This window comes from Mobula hypostoma, chromosome 15 (genome assembly GCF_963921235.1).
Source record: "Mobula hypostoma chromosome 15, sMobHyp1.1, whole genome shotgun sequence".
Classification (NCBI taxonomy): domain Eukaryota; kingdom Metazoa; phylum Chordata; class Chondrichthyes; order Myliobatiformes; family Myliobatidae; genus Mobula; species Mobula hypostoma.
The window spans coordinates 73,286,817-73,307,462 of NC_086111.1; the positions used below are offsets into that span (position 1 = coordinate 73,286,817).

The window sequence follows — 20,646 nt, forward strand, 5'->3', positions numbered from 1 at the left end:
CCTGCTACCCTTAATGAAAGGTATGACGTTAGTTTTGTAACTCACCTGTAGCTATTGAAATGTACCAATCTCTGCTTGAGGCCCCAGCAATCTCCTGTTTTGCTTCCCACAGTATCCTAGAATACATCTGGTCAAGTTCTGGGGATTCATCCACTTTAAGCATTTCAATACCTCCAATGCCACCTTTTTAATGATCATAAGCTCCAATATATCACGGTTCCCTCCCCCTAACCTCACTAGTTTCCACATTAATTATTAATTAACTAACAAAGAAAACTGTTTCTTTAGGTGTTAATTGCTGTGGGCCGTGATGCTTGCACCAAGTACCTTGGCTTGGAGAAAGTTGGTGTTAATCTCAATGAAAAGTAAGAGTTTTTAAAATTTCTATAAAAATAATTGAAATGTCTGCAAGTAGTAGATTATAGTTTGATGTACTGGCAATAGAATGTACAAGATTTTAATCAATTTAACTGAGAATTTTTATTTGTGAATCAAATGCGCTTTTTTTCCCACAGTAGAACCCAACAAAACAGGGAAAACTGTAAATCATGAAAAACTAAAAATTCAAAACCTGAAATGTCAGCAGTTCAAAAGTATTCATCCCTCTTTGCTCAGTACTCAGCTGAACCACCTCTTGCAGCTATTAGAGCCAGGAGTCTTTTTGGATAATCCGCTAGCTTTACACAACTTGATGGAGCAAGATTTGCCCATTCCTCCTTGCAAAATTACTTAAGCTGTGCCAGGTTGGGGAGCAGCACTGGCTAGCAATCTTAAGATTGCTGAGGTGTTCGATTGGGTTAAGGTCAGAACTCTGACTGGGGCACTTAAAAGGACATCAATTTTCTTCATTTTGAAGCCGCTCCATGGTTGCACTGGCAGTGTGCTTTGGATTATTTTCCTGCTGAAGACCAACTTCTTCGCTAGTAAGCTTTCTGGTAGAGGCTCGCAGGTTGTGGGATCTCTCTATTTAGCAGCATTCATCTTCCCATCAATCCTGACTAGATTTCCAGTTCCTGCTGCGGAAAAGCATCCCCATAGCATGATGCTACCTCCACTATACAGTAAGGATAGTGTTACCTGGCTGATGCGCAGTATTAGATTTACACCACATACACCACTTAGTGTTGAGGTTAAAAAGTTCCACTTTAATCTCACCTGACCGCAAAATCTCCTTCTACATCCTTTCAATATCTTCAGTCTTTACCAGCAAGGATGTGCTTTTACTTAGCCAGGGCTTCTTCCTTGCCACTCTTCCACAAATACCCTTCTTGTACAAAGCCTTAGAGATTGTGGAGTCATGAACTTCCTCTCCAGTTGCAGCCGATGGCTTCTGCAGCTCACTTTGATTGTTGGTGTCACAGTAGCTTCTCTTACAAGTGCCATTCTGCTCCAGTGACTATGATTAGAGAGGCGGTCTGACTAGGCAGCGTGGCTGTGGTTTCATATTTTTCCAGTTTTTCCCACAATGGACTGCACTGAACTCCGAGGTATGTTCAGTGCCTTTGAGATGGTCTTTGTACCCTTCCCCAGATTTGTGCTTTTCTATCATTTCCCTGACTTGAATGCTCATTTGTCTTCAGTTTGGTTTGGTCTGAAAATCTGCCACACTGTTGGACCTTAGAGGGAGTATTTATTCAGGTGATCCTCCAGCTTTCTGTATCAACAAATTGGGTGAGTTGATAAGGTAATATACACCTGAGGAAAGTTAGTGTGGTAATTACAAAAGGGATGAATACTTTTCAGTCTCTCAATTTTGGTTTTTAATTTTTAGTAAATTGACAGGTTTTGTACAGTACAGGAACAAGTTCTTTGGCCCATAGTGATGTGCTGAACCAATTAAATTAGTAATCAAATGGCTGACTAAACTAATCTCTTCTGTCTACATAATGTCCACATCTCTATCTAAACATCTCTTAAGTCTAATGATTCTGTCAATAAAACATCTCAAATATTAAAGCTGTTAATTTTGTTTTGAGTGGAATAATTGACTCCAATGTAAGCAGGACTGTTTGTTTTCTTCTCACTGTTTATAGTTTAATCAAAATACTCTATGCCTGGTTTGTGAGTATGCTGTACTTCACCAATAATATTTTCCTTTAAAAGGACTAACAAATTCTCAAGTATTTTGTGCAGTTTTTTGATTTAATTTCCCTAATGCTGTCATTCAAAATATTCTCTGGGTGATGTGGATTAATGGATTTTTTACAAAGACTGAAAGTTTCAAATCTGATCATTAGCCCCTCCGTTGGTCCAGGTCAACCATTGATGTTGTGTCCTACCTATCTATGCGATATGCAAGGCAGGGCAATATGATATGGAAAGCAAGCTGTTCCCTATGCAGCAGGCTGCCCCTCTCCATGCAGCTAATGAATCCAAAGAAACTACAGTGACCAACATAGTTTGGTACCATCAGCATAGCAGGAATTGCCAGTCAGTGTTGAACTTAATGTAGGACTGTCTTAGGGACTCCTAAGCGGATGTTTGAGATTAGAGTTTTTTTTCTCCTAGATGTGCTGCCAACCACTGCTGATGAGCCCTATCTGTCATATTGTCAATATTGTAGATGTAGACATCTTATGGGCTTTGGTAAGAGACTTGGCAAGATCTCATGTGATAGATGGTCCAGAACATTGAGGCCCCTGAGATTCGGGGCAAGTTGCCAATTAGATCTAAAATTTGCTTGATAAAAGGCCTAGCAAAGTGGTGAAGATAGCTTCTGATTGGATGTGTGTCCAGTGGTGTACCAAGGGTTGGTGCTGGGACCTTTAACCTATAATCACAAAAATCATGTGGATGTGAGTGATGGCATTCGTCTGTCTTGAAGGACAGTGGAATGACGGTAGTGGCACTGGAGTGAGACCTCTCCAGGGCACAAGCCTGGGCTGAAGGTAAGGAGATCCTGGAATGCCCAGTCATCAAGATCCCCCTCTTGGCCTCTCAGGTATTGTCCAAAGGAAAGTGAAACTATACATTTGGCACCAGCTTGGCTGCAGGAGCTACTGGAAGGATGTTCAGTGATGTCCAGCTGCCTTAGGGGCTCCATTTTGGATTTTCTGTCCCAAGACTGTCACAAGGCAGTGGTGCTATTTACCCATAGCTGGGGATCTAGTTCACCAGCACCAGGGTGTGTCCACACGGCAGTGGGCCTGTGTGCTACATGTGCAGGGGCCAGACCTCCTCCCTGTCCTCTGTCGTTCTGAGCCTGAGTGTGAAGGGTGTTCATTTTCCGTGTGTCATCAGCGAGGAGAGGCTATGTACTGGCAGGGAGACTGGACAGCATAAAAATTGGTTCTTGTGGGCAGTAAGGAAGGTTGCCCAAGTTAGAACAGGATATGGCTCAGCTGAAAGGTTGGGCACAGCGCTGACAGAAAATCTTGACGAGTATGAGGTATTGGATCTTGAGAAGTCAAATAAGGGTAGGGCACCGATAGTAAACAGTAGGGTGCTACTGATTTTGATAAACAGTCTTTGAGTTAAAGTCCATTGTTCCCTGATAAGATGGTGAAGAAGGCAAATGGCATGCTTTCCTTCCTCGGCCAAATAAAAGCTGGGGAAGTTGTGTTGCAACTTTATTCAACACTGGTTATACCACATTTGAAATATTTCTACAGTTCTGGTTGGTGCACAGGAGAAATGGAGTGGTTGCACAGTAGAGAATGCTGAAGAGATTGACCAAGATGTTAGTGATTTGGATAACTGGGGTGGTTTTGGCTGGAGCAAAGAAGGCTGAGATCTAACCTGATAGAAGTTTATAAAATTGAGAGGCATAGATGTGGTAGGTCGCCAAAATCTTTTCCCATGGTAGATGTATCAAAACAAGAAAGCATGGGTTAAATGTGGGAGTAGGGAGTTTTCAAAGGGCATTTGAGAGTTAAGTTTTGCTTGATATTTGGATTGTACTGCCAGAAGAGCTGGTGCAGTCAGATACAAGCAGTAAGTTTTTCATATTTGCTCTTATCCAGATTACAAGAGGTGCTGGTTATATGAAGCAAATTAAGGTGGATAAATCCCCTGGGCCTGACAGGGTGTAGCCTTGGATGTTGTAGGAGGCTAGTACAGAAATTGCCTTGGCTCTGCCAGAGGTATTTAGCCACGTGTGAAGTTCTGGAGGATGTGGTGGAGAGCTAATGTTCGAGAAAGGCTTTAATAATAAGCTGGGAAAATATAGTAAGTCATTGGTAAAGCCATCAAAGCTTACTCTGTGATCTGGACAAGCTGGAAAAATGGGCTGAAAATGGCAAATGGAATTTAATACAGACAAGTATCAGTTGTTGAACTTGAGGAGGACAAACCAGGGTAGATCTTACAGATCTATAATTCCTTGAAAGTATTGTCACAGGTAGATGGGTTCCTAAAGAGAACTTTTGACACATTTGCCTTCATAAATGTGTCAAAAGCAGGGTAGACAAAGGAGATGCAGTTGATGTGGTGTACTTAGATTTTCAGAAGGCCTTTGACAAGGTGTTGCACATGAGGCTGCTTAGCAAAATAAGAGCCATGGAATTACAGGGAAGTTACTAGCATAATTATAGGGAAGTGGCTGTTTGGCAGAAAACAGTGGGAATAAGGGGATCCTATTTTGGCTGGTTGCCAATTACCAGTGGAGTTCCACAGATCGCTGTTGGGACTGCTGCTTTTTATGATGTATGTCAATGATTTGGACTATGGGATTAATGGATTTGTGGCTAAATTTGCTGACGATACAAAGGTAGGTGGAGGAGCGGGTAGTGTTGTGGAAACAGAGCCTGCTGAGAGACTTGGGTAGTTTAGGGGAATAGGCAAAGAAGTGGCAAATGAAATACAATGTTGGAAAGTGTATGGTCATGCACTTTGGTGGAAGAAATAAACGAGCAGACTATTATTCAGATGGGGAGAGAATTCAAAATGCAGAAATGCAAAAAAGATTTGGGAGTCCTTGTACAGGACACCCTAAAGGGTAACCTCCAGATTGAGTCAGTGGTGCAGAAGGCAAATGCAATGTTGGCATTCATTTCTAGAGGTATAGAATATAAGAACAGGGATGTGATGAGGCTCCACAAGGCACTCGTGAGACCACACTTGGAGTATTGTGTGCAGTTTTGGGCTCCTTATTTTAGAAAGGATATACTGACATTGGAGAGGGTTCAGAGAAGATTCACGCGAATGATTCCAGGAATAAAAGAGTTACAGTATGAGGAACATCTGGCAGCTCTTGGGCTGTATTCCCTGGAGTTCAGGAGAATGAGGGGGGTTCTTATAGAAACGTTCTGAATGTTAAAAGGCCTGAACAGATTAGATATGACACAGTTATTCCCATGGTAGGGGATTCTAGGACAAGAGGGCACAACCTCAGGATTGAAGGATGTCCATTTAGAACAGAGATGCGGAGAAATTACTTTAGTCAGAGGGTAGTAAATCTGTGAAATTTGTCATGAGCGGCTGTGGAGGCCAAGTCATTGGGTGCATTTAAGGCAGAGATAGGTTCTTGATTAGCCAGGGCATCAAAGGGTATGGGGAGAAGGCAGGGGAATGGGGATAACTGGAAGAATTGGATCAGCCCACGATCAAATGGCGGAGCAGACTTGATGGGCTGAGTGGCCTACTTCTGCTCCTATAACTTATGGTCTTAAATTGGCATTGAGTACAGGAGTTGGAGTGTCATGTTGGTTTTGGAATATCGTATGCAGTTGTGGTTATCTGCCTACAGGAAAGATTAAAGTAAGTTTGAAAGAATACAGGGAAAATTTACAAGGGTGTTGCCAGGACTTGAGGATATGAGTTGTGGGGAATGGTTGTATTGTATAGGATTTTATTCTCTGGAGCACAGGAGAATGAGATATCTTAGAGGTATACTAAAATTATCAAGGGTATGGTGGTTGGGTCACACTAGAACTAGAAGTCATAGGTTAAGGGTGAAGGGTGAAATGTTTAAGGGCAACATGAGGGAGAACTACACTCAGGGTGGTGTGAATGTGGAACAAGCTGCCAGTACAAGTGGTGGATATGGGTTTGATTGCAGCATTTAAGAGAAGTTTGGATAAGTACATGTATGAGGGGTATGGGGGGCTGTGGCTCAGGTTCAGGTCGGTGGGACTAGGCAGAAGACCAAGCTGATGTGGACTGGATGGAGTGAATGGATTTTGTGCTGTAGTACTCCTTGACTCCATAAGTTTAAGATTCATTTAGACAGGTATTTGAATAAGCAAAGTATTGAAATTTGTGGACCTAATGCAAGGAAAATAATTAATGTAGATGTGCAAGAGGTTTGCTTGCTCACAGTGGGTTAAAGGGTTTGTTGTGCTGTCCCACTGTATGACTGGTTTTCCTCTAAAGGAGGCCCTGACACTGCATTACAGAAAAAGTTATGTTCTTGGGTGAATAGGTGTCCTTCAGATCTCTACCCTAGAATATGTTTGATCTCTGATAGTGAGTTTAATGAATCGTCATCCACATAAAAATGTGCTGCCTTTTATGTCCTGTCTAACTTGTTGAATATCTTACTTTCTGTTTCCTTCTGGTGGAATGTGAAACCATTCTCAGGCCTCCAGTACTGCCAGGGCAACTGCTGTAATCATTTGCTTGTAGTGTGTTTGTGGAAATGAAGAGATGTTCTAAGCATGTTAGTTCTGTCCTATCCGGAGTATTGAGTAAGGGATGCAATTGAACCTGCAGAAATTCTACTTTGAAAGCACTGTTAACATCTCCCTGCCACAAATATGACCAAGCTGTACCAGAGTTCTGATCCCATGAATGTAATTGTGCTTATTTTCTTTCACTAGTCCTGCTTGTTAATCAGGCAAAGTAAAACAATTGAATCCAATAAACTGGATGTTTTAAGTTGTTAATAGCTTTATGGCAGCTTTTAATCTTAGTTTTGTCCCTATGTCCAATTTCATTAAACTATAGATGTCTTTTTTTGTCATTTATTTTTTATTTAATTTCATCATCAAACAAACATTTCCATAAGATGTATTTCAGATACTGTACATGTATATCATCATATTTGTCACAAATTTCCACATGATAATTATCACATGGCCAAGTGGTTGAGGCATTCGACTAGCGATCTGAAGGTCGTGAGTTTGAGCCCCATACGTTTTGTCTTTCAGCAAGGCACTTAATCACACATTGCTCTGTGCGACACTGGTGCTAAGCTGTATGGGTCCTAATGCCCTTCCCTTGGACAACATCGGTGTCGTGGAGAGGGGAGACTTGCAGCATGGGCAACTGCCAGTCTTCCATACAACCTTGCCCAGGCCTGCGCCCTGGAGAGTGAAGACTTTCCAGGTGCAGATCCATGGTCTCGCAAGACTAATGGGTGCCTTTTATTTATCTGAGATATACGCTTATAGAAAGGAGAGGAAAGAAAGAACAATCGAAAGAAGAAAACTGTATAGAGTAGGGAGTGATCTCTTTTTTACAACATTCATTGATTTGTGAGAATAAAATCAGGCCTATGAAGTGTTATGTAATTAAACCATTTTTTTCCAGTATGAATGAAATTGTTCCAACTTATGATTAACAGGTGCTGTTATCTTCTCCATTTTGTAAATGTCCATTGTAATTTCCATCCATATATTTAAAGTTGGGCTTTCCTGTGATAACCATTTCCTGGTAAGGGTCTTTTTACCAGCCACCAGCAGTGCATTCATTAAATATTTATCTCTTTTCAAATAGCTGTTATTCCTTTAGCTGTCCAGTCCTTAAATCTAGCATCCAGTTTATTCGGCGTAAAATCAGAGTCATATGCACACCATTAAAGAATTGCAATGTCTCTCTCTAGTTTATATTCTTTTATAATAGTTTTCTGTATTTTAGAGTCCATTTCATCCACGGGTTGTCAATATTATTTATGTAACTTTGTAGGTTGTTATCAGCCAAAATTGCCTGTATGGGGATGGAAAGTATCCTCTCCTCAATATTTATCCATTGAGCGCCATATGATGGGTTGCACCAGCATATCACGGCTCTCAACTGTGCTGTAAAATAATAATCTGTAAGAGAAGGTAGGCCCCATTCTTCCCCCCCCCCGCCCCTTTCCTTGGCTAATTGCAAAGATTTGAGATGAACCCTAGGCCTTTTACCTAGCCATATATATCTTGATAGCATCTTGTTCCATTCATTGAATTGATTTTGGTTAATCTCTATTGGTAGGGTCTGAAAGAGATATAGTGGTCTGGGCAGTATATTCATTTTAATAGATTCATTCCTTGAACTGAGACCAAGAAAAGGAATTGGGTTCCATCTGCCTTAATTTTTTTATATAGGCTGATAATTGCATTCTGATAATTTTGCCAAATCTTTTGGCATAATGATGCCCAAATATTTGATGGACTCTGTTTGCCATGCCCAAGGATATCTACTTTCAATTTCTCTTGGTGGGCTATAGTTATATGAAAGTAGTTGGGTTTTATCTATGTTGATCTTGTATCCTAATAATTGGCCATATTATTCAAAAGATTGCATCAATTTAGGTAAAGAGTATGTTGGTTGCCCTAGATAGATCAAAATGTCATCTGCGTAACAGGCCAATTTATGCTCTGTCCCTTTAATAGTAATTCCCCTGATATCTTCATTTTGTCTGATGTATTGCAAACTATAGACTTCTAATGAGAAATGGATCTTTGTAGAGGAAGTGGGAGTGCCTCGTGCCAAAAACTTTTATTACTATATTTGGCTTTTTCTAGATAAATTTGCTGCATATTTGGCAGTGGTTGTGTGGAGGAATGAGTTAGCAGTTTTTAAACTTGACTGGAATCCAGCTTGTACTAGGAAACATTCAGCTGGAAAGCTGAAATCAGTTGTTTGTGAAACTCTCACTTGGAGATTAATGTCTCCCCTCGGACCCAGGCATCTTTTTCTACATAGTTAAAGCTTCCCATGAAGTTGCTTGAAATGTGCTATTGACAGCTGGGTAAGGTTCCAGTTATTACTGCTTGTTGTTTAAACACTGAAATCCTTGTCATGACCCTAAAATTGCAGAACACTTTGGAGTTTTCAGATCGCACTTTTTAATACTTGTTAGAAATTGTTTATATATGCAGCTTTGTGTTTGCTGTCTTATCTAAATGGAGAAAGTATGCAGTTGAGTGAGTAACGGGAAAAAAAACCTAGGTGTTCTTGCTACACCTGCTAATGTTTTACAATTTGTGCACAGGTAAACATTCTTCTCCTATCTCCACCCCCACCCCCACCCCATCAGACAGAAGCACGTACTACCAGGCTCAAGACTACTTCTGTCCTGTTTGAATGATAAGATGGGCTCTTGACCTCAATTTACCTGGTTATAATCTTGTACCTTATGTTGGCGCATGGCCAAGTGGTTAAGGTGTTTGTCTAGTGATTTGAAGGTCGTGAGTTCGAGCCTTGGTTGAGGCAGCGTGTGTGTCCTTGAGCAAGGCACTTAATCACACATTGCTCTGCGACGACACCGGTGCCAAGCTGTATCCTAATGCCCTTCCCTTGGACAACATCGGTGTCGTGGAGAGGGGAGACTTGCAGCATGGGCAACTGCTGGTCTTCCATACAACCTTGCCCAAGCCTGCGCCCTGGAAACCTTCCAAGGCACAAATCCATGGTCTCATGAGACTAACGGATGCCTATAAATCTTGTACCTTATTGTCTACTTAGAATGCATTTTCTCTATAGCTGTTACACTTTATTCAGTATTGGTATTGTTTTACCTTGGATTACCTAAATGCGTTATGTAATGAACAATGGGATACTGATGGGATAGTTTTAGTCTCTTATTCAAGAAAAGATGTACTGGCATTGAAGGCAATCCAAAAGAGATTCACTAGGCCAAATCTTGGGATGAGAGGGTTGTCGTGTTAAGAGGTTCGATGGGGTTCTGTATTCTATGAAGTTTAGAAGACAGTAATATTGAGATGCTAGATCTGGGGATCGGGGTGTGATGAGTAGGTATTTAGATGTTTTCACTAATAAAAGGATCTTAAAGGGACATAGTTACAAGAATAGCAATTGGTTGGTTAAATCTTGTGTGCAGGAGCTTTCCACAGAGAATGTTGAATTTCTTGAATTCTACCCTAGAGGATTGTGGAGAGTAAATGTACTGGGGGCGAGGTTGTTACAAAACATTACTTAGCCCATCAAGCGTACATTGCCATCCACTGTGATAACGGATGATCTATCCCAGGCCTCATCTCTTCTTTGCAAATTCCCCATAGGCCTCAATTTGTTGATCTTCCAAAAACTTATTTGAACACCCCTCCTTCCCAAAAAAAAATTGCTTCCATACCCTAGGGTAGAGGGTTCCAGAGATTTGGTACGCTCAGCAAGAAACAGTTACTTTTTGAAAGGAAAGAGAATTGAGAACTAAGGTGAATTCTTGGAACATTTTAGCCAGGGTTGTGTTGATTTTCAATGGATGACTGACTTGCTCCTATTTTCTTAGTTCCTGGGTGTATAAATATTTGAAGGGTCTCAGCACAAAATGTCGACTGTAATCTTTTCCATGGGTGTTGCCTGGCCTGCTGAGTTCCTCTAGTATTCTGTGTGTTGCTTGGATTTCCAGCATCTGCAGATTTTCTTTTGTTTATAAATAATTGAGATTGGGTAGATCAAGATCAAGTGATTTGGACAAGTGTACAAAAGCAACATTTTTTTGCTATTAACCCATTGATTAGGGTAGAATATTCCACCTCATGAAGGCTGTAGAGAAGATGCAAGTAAGATTAGTAGGGGTTCAGGGATGAGGAATTTTAATCATCAAGTGTGACTGGAAAATGTGAAATAAATTTCAGAGGAGATTCTACTTGAAATTGAGAAGGTGTTGGATATTTTTCTTTAGTGTTACAGAGATCAAGGTTCTATAAGGATATTGTCTTAAAGCAGAAAGCAAATATGGAGTCACCCGTAAAGTTGCCAGCCATCAAATAGTTCTCAAAGAAGCTGCTGCCTTGGTGACCTCTTTCTGAATATTTGTGAACATCTGTCTGGATGATTACTGGAGAACTAATACATAAAGTTAATGTAAATTTGTATTTTTTTGAGTCTTCACTGCTGTTCAGTGTCACAATTTGATAAACGAAGGTTCAGTGGACTGCAGATTGGGGAACCCCCGATCAATGGAAATGAATAAACAGTCGGTTTTTTGACCATGACCCTTGTCAGGACCGGAAGGGAAGAGGGAAAATTCCAGAATAAGGTGGGGAGAGGGGAAAGGGGAAGCAAGAAGGTGATGAGTGAGGCTGGATGAGTGCAGAAGGGGGAATGAAATAAGAAGTTGGGAGGTGTTGGTGGGAGAGGTAAAGGGTTAGAGAAGGAAATTAATAGGAGAAGGAAGGTGGGCCATGGGAGAAGGGGTTTCGGGGGGAGGCGATAGGCAGGTGAGGAGAAGAGGTAAAAGGCTAGAGTAGGGAATTGAAGAAGGGAGAAATTGAATGTAGCATGAAAGGACCAGAGACCAATAGAGAATTATGGAGATGTGCACAAAGCAGCATAGCTCCTGTTGCCTCACTAGAATATTAATGCAAGAATTCCTGAGGTGTCCTAGCCTCAACTATTTCTAGCTGTCCAATCAATGATTTTCACTGTAGTTAGATTGTGCATATTCAGATTTATTACAGAATGTCTGCAAGCAGCTAGACTTGGATATGTTATGGCATAGTCTGTGGCAAATATTGCCTCTGTGATCGTTCTCACCCACCCTTGAAATGCAGATGTGTTGTCATTGCCTTGACTGCTATCATTGTCATCCTGGGGTTCACTGTTAACCAGAGGCTTAATTTGATCAAGCACTAAAATAATGTTACTATATAAAAACAGACCAGAGGCCGAATATCCAGCAGTGATTGCCTCGCCTTTTGATTTATCAGTGTTTCTGAAAGGCACAATCAGGAATATGATTGAATAGCTTCCACTTGACTGGATGAGTGCATCCCTCTCAATAATCCATCTTGATGCCTTTAGGGCAAAAGAGTCTTCATGGTTCTGCCAATGCTCAAGCATTCCTCCCTCCTCCACTGGTATATGCTTTGGAAAACAAGTGTGTTTTGCCCCAGGTTTTGTGATTTCCTAATTCAAAAATGTTTTTCATTCTTTTGTTATCTTTGGGTGTGCATGTGGAAATTCCTTATGTAATAGTAATGCTGGTCTGCAATGCTTCAAGGAAAAGGCTTACTACCAGCACCATTAGAAATATATAGTAAATGCTGGCCTTGACAGCCACTGTTTCATGGATGTTTTACTTATTGAGCTTATGAAAATGGAAAATAGTGAGCTCTTTTCCAATCCTATCCCTATGTCCTTGATTACATTACTGTACAAGTTTATCAGTCCTTCTTGGGAAAGATGAGTGAGAAAATACTAGCACATGATATAAAAGGGTGAGTAGAAATGTTAGACATTATGGCATTGTTACATGCTCCCACTAAACACTTTGTTTCAAGGGAACTTTAGAAGGTCTGTAAATGGGGGGTAAAAAAATGTGTATATCTGACCTGTGGAAGCTTGCCAATAATTCTGTCTCAGTAAAGGAGCCAATGGATAAGAAATGCCTGGAGGAACCTGCGGGGACTGTATGATTTTCTTTTCAGCTTCAAATAGCAACTATTGCATCTTGCTGCAGTATTTTATTTTTGCTTCAATCTTTTTTGTAAGTAATTACTGTTTCACTAAATTCTATACGACAATCATTGAAAAGATTTTATAAAATAAAATCAATCTGTAAACTTGTCTCTAAATGAAATTATTGATAAATTTGGAATTGAAGATTTTCTGTCAATCAAGTATTGTATTTTTAGCCTGCTGGTTATACCTAGCTTAAAAAGCTGTATGTTTTGTTGCATTAATTTTCTTTTAATATTTGTTAGAAATGGAAAAATGTTGGTGGACAGTGAAGAAAAGTCCAATGTGCCTTATATTTATGGCATAGGCGATGTTATTGATGGCAAGTTGGAACTCACCCCTGTTGCCATTCAAGCTGGGAAGTTGCTTGCACGCAGACTCTATGCAGGTTCTACCGTGAAGGTAAGGTGGTATCTAAACTCCAAATTGATAGCGTGGACACAGTGAGTGAATAATTTCCTCAACCATAAATTTGGTCTTGGTAGGGTAGTGATAAAAGGTTTTGATTCCTCTTCAGACAAAAGAAAAATAGTGAAGGATAGTTTTTACAGTGACTGTTGATAACTTGTGTAGCATCTGAGAAATTTCATAGAGGTAGATCACAATAGCAACCTGTGCTAAGTGAGTTTTAATGCAATCCTAGTGAACATGCTTTTTTAAAGAAAAAAAATTGGCTTTTGGTATGTCTTAATGCGGAAGAGGCATGGTGAGGTTTGTCAAGGAGCTCAAGAGCAGAATGGAAGATGTAGCTTGCAATTGTGAAGGAACCAGAGACAGAGATCGTAAAAGATTGTAGGCAAAGATTAAGGATAAGGAAACCAAGTAGATACTTTTTTCAAATAACAAATGATTATATTTGGGCTGCAAGTGCAATGGAACAACTTTACCTTTGGCATGTCACCAGACTGGTCTTTAGTAGAGATGGGGCATCTTAATGAATTGAGAGCTGTAGCCCATGAACCACTTTGTGAGAGTGGGCAGTAGTGGGAGGAAGTTGAAGGGCCAGGTTTGTCAAAATGTTTTAAAGTTGGGCTGTAACCTCTTGGAAACAATATTATTTAATATACATTGGTAGTTGGGTGCTGGGGTGGAGAAGGGTCTCTACCAAAGGTGTAAGACATTCCTTCCCTGCACTAGCCTGCAGGTCACCTTTGGCAAGATGTAGTACCTGCTGAACTGCCCCCCACCTGGATGAAGGTCATGTGAAGCCATGGGAGCAGGTGGAGGATGGTCGTATGAGCAGCTGGTGCAGATCACAAGTCCTGGTTATGCGACCACTGACGCCAGGCAGACAATCTCTAAGGAGTACTTATAATAGCTGGGGTCACCCGTCTTGTAAAGACACTGCCCAGAAGAAGGCAATGGCAAACAACTTCTGTAGAAAAATTTGTCAAGAAAAATCATGGTCATGGTTATTTCTATTAGTACCTTGACACTCTCGATTCATCTCTTTGTATGTTACGAGTGGGACAGATATTCCAGTGAACCAGTTAAATCGAAAGGGCCGTCTGAGCTGGGGCCCAACAAATTGAAGTGAAGTATGGCAAACATTACCTGGTGGAATTTCTGGGTGCTGTAATAGTGGGTTATTGGTGTTATTGTAGAAATCCACAAAAATGTAACTTGTATATTGTTATTGTCTTTCAATGTTTAACGCTGAAATTAAACTGAATAGTGGTGTGTCATGTCATTGATTCTATTTATTTTTCAGTGTGACTATGTCAATGTATGCACCACAGTCTTTACACCTTTGGAGTATGGATGCTGTGGGCTGTCTGAGGAAAATGCAAAAGCACTTTACGGAGATGAGCACATTGAGGTAGGAACTAGATTGATTTTCAGAGTTAAATGGCTTCCCATTGCTATTGAAATATAAATTTTAACAAATGACAAGCCAATTAAATGAGAGCTCATTTATTATATATTATTAAGGCATCCATTAGTCTTGCGAGACCATGGATCTGTGCCTGGAAAGTCTTCACCCTCCAGGGTGCAGGCCTGGGCAAGGTTGTATGGAAGACCAGCAGTTACCCATGCAGCAAATCTCCCCTCTCCACGACACCGATGTTGTCCAAGGGAAGGGCATTAGGACCCGTACAGCTTGGCACCAGTGTCGTCGCAGAGCACTGTGTGATTAAGTGCCTTGCTGAAGGACACAACACTCTGACTTGGCTGGGGCTCGAACTCCCGACCTTCAGTTTGCTAGTTGAATGCCTTAACCACTTGGCCACGTTTATTATATACTTACTGTTATTAATGCTGGAATTTGATTAGCAACATGTTTGGTTGCTATTCAAAGGACTTCATTTTGGCTTGCATCCATCTTTGGAAGTTTAGCCCAGCTTGAGCAAGACCTGGAATTTGCTTTGGATTTTCAGCATCTGCAGAATCTCGTGTTTATGATTAGCTGTCCTTTCAATTGCTTTTAAAAGCAGTCTGCCTGTTGTGGAATAAATGATCATTGGAGAGAAGGTAAGTGAGAAATATTTGTGGTGTTTCTAAATATATGCTGGCTTACTGATGTGAGGGATTTGATAGTTTAATTCATCAGTCTAAGGTGGTTAGACGTATAAGTGCTGCAAATATGACCTTCCACTTCATTATTCCATGCCTGATGGTTATTGTGGCAAGACAGAACGCTGATTCAGTTGGTCACTGTTACTGGGCTAGAATATGGTACTCAATGTTGGAAAATATTTGTGTGATGCAGAGTGATGTTCCCTATTGAAAAGCCAGTGCTCTAACCCTGCACTGAAAATCTCTGAACGGGAAGAGAGGGAAAGAATTTTGTTTGCTTTTGGTGTTGCTACTTATATTCTGAACTCTGCTATGCAGAATTTTGATCTGTCTGACCTCCAAGCTCAGTAGGATTTGTCTGAACTCGGTGAAAAGGGGGTTCAGATGTTAGAGTATTTGCTTTAATAATGTGCTGTTATAGTAGTGGAATTCTACAGTGTTGAAATGGGTCCTTTCACCCAAAGTGAACAAAGACTAGCTAAAGATACAGATTCAGGCTGGCTGGTGGTGGTGTGGTATCAGCACCGGACTTCAAGGCAGATGATCGTGAGTTCAAACCCAGCCGGGTCCCAACCTGAGCAGCAGCAGTATCAGCGCGGAAGAAAGGCCTGGCAACCTGCTTCTGTATCTTGCCATGAAAATCCAATGAACCCTCTAGTCCATGAGGTCAGGAAGAGTCAGACTCGACTAAAATGACTGAACAACAACAAAGATTCTATGTGCTTCGCAGTTTTTGCATCAAATTAAATTAGTGGTGGTTGTGTGGGGGGGGGCAGCCTACAATAGTTGCTACATAGCTATCACCAACATAGAATGTCCACAACTTACTAACCCTAACCCTGCATCTTTGGAACGTGGGAGGAAACCAGAGCACCCAAAGGAAGCTCACTGTCACTGAGAGAACATGCAGAGAGAAATTAACCCAGATCTTACAGCAGGCTCTAAAGCGTTGCGAGTCCATTCTGATGAGATTACAATTATTGTCCATCAATATGCAAACTAACTTTTTAACAACATGTTCTTAAGTCGTGTTGCATTTGGACATTTACTCTACTCTGATATGCTCACTTCAGCTGGTTGGCTGATATTGTTAACCAAGCTTGTAAGGATATGAGCAGGAAAATTGGCAGCAGTATGTATTTTTAATAATTACTTTATTGATCCAGAGTTGGAAATTATTTCATTACAGTAGCAACATTTAAAAACACAGCAATAATAAATATAATAATGTAGAGCATAATATGCACAATAATTTGCCAATATGCTTGTTGCATTTAGTAGGAAAGATTTTCTGTAACGATCATTGTGACAACTGAATGATCCTGTTTGAAATTATGCTCCGCTGCTTTTTCAGTAGGTTATGGAGTGGATGTGCCTGACTGTCCATAATGGGTAATTGTTTGTTTAGTGACCTCCTCTCCTCCACTAACTCAAAAATCCAGGTTGTAGCCAAGGACAGATCCAGCCTTTTTGAGTTTATTTAGTCTTTTTGCATCACCACCACCGATACAGCTTCCCCAACATAAAGCCGCAAAGAAGACTGCACTCACTACAGCAGACTTAAAAGATCTCCAACATCCTGCTGTACACATTGAAGGATCTCAGCTTCCTCAGAAAATCATCCCCTTGTAGGCAGTCTGTTGTTGAGGTGAACACCCAAGCATTTGTTGTACCCCACCGCTGCAACCTCTTCTCCCAGAAATGTATACAGGACTCGTCACTGTCCTCTTCCTCCTAAAATCAAACACCATCTCCCTGGTTTTGGCCACATTCAGAAGCAGGTAATTCCTCCTGCACCACTCCACAGACTCACCCACCAGTTCTCTGTACTTCGGCTGGTGCTCATCTCTGATGCACCCAACCATCGCAGAGTTATGAGAGAACTTCTGCAAGTAACAAGACTCAGGTTTGTACTGAAAGTCATTAAGTTCAGATGGAGTTGCCTTCTTGGGTACAGGAACCAAGCAGGAAGTCTTCCATAGCACTGGTATCTTTCCTGACTTAGACTCTGATTGTAAAGGTGCTACAAAATACCAGACAGCCAGTTCGCTCAGGCTTTCAATACCCTGGGGCTGATGCAGCCTTGCCTTGATGTAGTCTCTCCAGCTGACATAGTCAGGCAGGGGAGGATGGTCATCCCCATGGAGGCAGGATGCTCCAAAGTTGGGGGGTTTGGAACATACCAAGCACTCTTCGGAGGGGTGGAGGGAGTGTGTGTGGTTTGGGCAAGTGGGGGAGGGGACAGCAGGAAGTCCCATACTGAACCTTTTGGAAAACAAGTTCAATTTGTTGGCTATATCCAGGCACCCCTCGATTTTCCTTTCCTTAACCTTGAAGCCAGTGATCTGCTTCATGCCCGGCCACGTGCCTCTTGCTATTCTGCTGGAGCTTGTAAGATTCTTTGCACTCCCTCAGCTTTACCCTCGGTTCACTCTATTCACCTCAAGCACTTGTATATATCTAGATCTGAGGCTTTCTTCTTCATATTCAAAAGTTCCTTCAGGTTATTGGTGATCCAGGGTTTATTGTTGGGGAAGCAGTATGTAGTCCTGGCTGGCAAGATGGTGTTCTCACAGAGTTTGATATAGTCTGTGATACAATCAGTCATTTTCAAGAATGTGAGTTGGCTTTCTTTTCAATTTCCATTGTGAACTTGATGTCAATAAAGACATTACTTAGCAGTTGATGTGTTCTTTGTACATCGTTTTCCTTGATAATCACAAAGGTGTCGTCCATACAGCACACCCAAAGTGGCTCACATAACACATCCTGGTTTGTGACCCCTTGTTTATTTAGTCATGTGAACTGCTAATCTCAAGTCTATCCTGTCAAGCTCCCATAAGAATTGTCTTTCAATTAGATTACATCTCCTAAATTCATGAATATACAGTCAGTATACTTAATTTCACTCAGTACATTCAAGGCAGTGATCGTAAGTTTTTTAAAATTTGTGAATATTGGTAGCTTGAGTTGAAGTGTATGATGTTGCAGTGTCCACTGGACTTGGCAATTGGCTTGAAGACGTTTCATCACCAGCTGAGGTGATATCCTCAGGGCACTGTTGTTGGTGTTACTCTCTGGGAGTGCTTGTGTTTATATAGCCTTCCCATTCACTTGTCTCGATCCTGATTGGACCCTGAATTCGATTGGCTTGTGTTTCTATGGACATATTACATTTACAGACATTTGACAAAAGCAATGTCCAAGATCACCTGTGGAGACTGCAACAAGAACTACGTAGGCCAGACAGGACGTAAACTCTCAACGCCAATGGTGCACCAATGGGATCTCCTGTCTCTGGCCTAGTTGCAGAGGTTGTAATGCAGAAATTAGAAAATACAGTTATACCAGAAATCAAACCCAAACTTTGGGTGTGCTGTGTGGACGACACCTTTGTGATTATCAAGGAAAACGATGTACAAAGAACACATCAACTGCTAAGTAATGTCTTTATTGACACAAGTTCACAATGGAAATTGAAAAGAAAGCCAACTCCCATTCTTGAATGTTCGTATCAAGAGAACTACCGCTGGTCAGTTATAGACATCAGTCTACAGAAAATCAACACACGATGATCAAATTCTGAACTTCAATAGCTATCACCTGAAGTGCCACAAACAAAGCTGCTTGAAAACCTGATTCAAGAGGATTGAATCCCATTGCAACACCGCAGACACAAACCTAGAAGAAGCAAAGTGCCTCTTCAAGACATCCATGAAGCTTCATCCAAAGGTGCCTCAAGGTCATAACCCTAAATATACAAACTACAATGACTATGAGTAAGTGAATTGTATTGCCGTACATAAAGATTAGAAACATAGAAAACCTACAGCACAATACAGGCCCTTTGGTCCACAATGCTGTGCTGAGCAAGTACTTACTTTAGAAATCACCTAGGGTTACCCATAGTGCTCTATTTTTCTAAGCTCCATGTACCAAATGATTGTCCTGGAACTGACAGCAAGGCTGCTTCAGCAACACAGCATCACAGTTGCTCACAAACCGACTGCAACTTTGAGGAGGAACTTATCAAAACTCAAAGTAGTCCAGTGTAGTGACTGTGACAAGTACTACGTTGGCCAAACAGAAAGAAAACTGTTGACGTGCTACTCAAGTGTTCAGTTAGTGAGCAAAAGTCATGACGCACTCTCGCTAGTATCAGCTCACGAAAACTAAGAAGGACACCATTTCAACTGAATGACAGCCAGAGTCTTGACACAAGCAGGAACAAGAAAAGAGAGAATTTCTCAAAGCGTGATTCTCTACGGAAAGATCAGTCAACAAATACATAAATCCAGTATATGAACCCTTGAGGAGAAAAGAGAAACAACAACATCAACAGTCAATGGATCTGGATAGGAAAGCAAATACTTCCAACAGACCTCCCTTGAAGGTAGCCAATCAAACCTCCTCACAGTGTTTTGAACCAGCCAAGCAGATCATGATGTCTAATCAATATCCATTCAGACTCCAGAGGTATATTTAGCTGGCATTCTGAGGAGACAACACCCAATGCATTGATGCATTGATGATGGCTTTTGGATTGGAGCCGAAACATCTGCAAACATTTTGCCAAGCTCGGTGATCAAACAAACGTTAGCTGGTTCACGGGAACACAAACTGGTGGAATGGAGACTTGATATGTTGTCGCCGATCTCGGTATACGAAAACCAAGAACTGGGACACCGTGGAGGTTCTGGCGCAGGCAGGCACGAGAATTTTTAGAAGAGTTGTTTTCTTCTGATAACTCTATAAACAAACATATCGAAATAGGCACCATCTATGAACCCCTAAGAGCCAAAGATACACATGCCAATAGAATTCAAAGATCAACTGAAGGGGTAGCCAATCAGGACTGGGGCAAGTGAACAGGGGGCTATATAAACGCCAGAACTCCCAGAGAGAAACACCAACAACCCCACATTGAGGATGTCACCTAAACTGGTGATGAAATGTCTGCAGGCTATTTTTTTATTTGTTAAAGGAATTGTTAAATGCAGTAAATGGCAGAATGGATGTAAGGGGCAGAATGGTCTATACTCGCTGTTCCATTAGGGCTCTCAATTGTGGGAAGGTATCCTTATTTCAAGTAAATCTGAACATAAAATTAAAGGCCAGCATTTTGTTTGCCTTCTAAAGTTGTCTGCTGTTTCTGTATGTTAATGTTTTTTACAGGGCATCCAGGTCCCCTGAACATTTTCAGTGTCACCATTACAAAAAAAGTTCTCCACCTTCCTACTGCTTGAACCAAACTAGATGACTTTTTTAACCCAATATATTTTTCTGTCATGACCTGTTCATGTACTTGCATGCTGTGAAATCATCAGTTTTCATTAGCTGTGTGACATTATTAAACTTGATCCTTTAATTTATATCAGTCAATTAGATGAATAGCTGGGACTATTGAACTGTATTTTCATTCTGCAAGGAGACACATTAACATTAGCTAATCTTTTTATTTATATTTACATTTCTGTAGGATCTGTCTTTTTTGATTTGTCAACTTTGTCTTGTATTCTACTTTTCTCTTCCTTATTGGTACCTTAGGCCTACTTTTGCTAA

General features: G+C 41.1%; 1 protein-coding gene across 1 annotated transcript in view; it reads left to right on the plus strand.

The window, feature by feature from the left end:
* Positions 1 to 20,646, plus strand: part of LOC134356972 (thioredoxin reductase 1, cytoplasmic-like) — a 67,579-nt gene that overhangs the window by 38,446 nt on the left and 8,487 nt on the right. Inside the window, exons 11-13 of the mRNA XM_063068256.1 lie at positions 289 to 365; positions 12,813 to 12,969; positions 14,279 to 14,386. Coding sequence (XP_062924326.1) covers positions 289 to 365; positions 12,813 to 12,969; positions 14,279 to 14,386 — 342 coding nt within the window. The remainder of the gene's footprint in view (positions 1 to 288; positions 366 to 12,812; positions 12,970 to 14,278; positions 14,387 to 20,646) is intronic.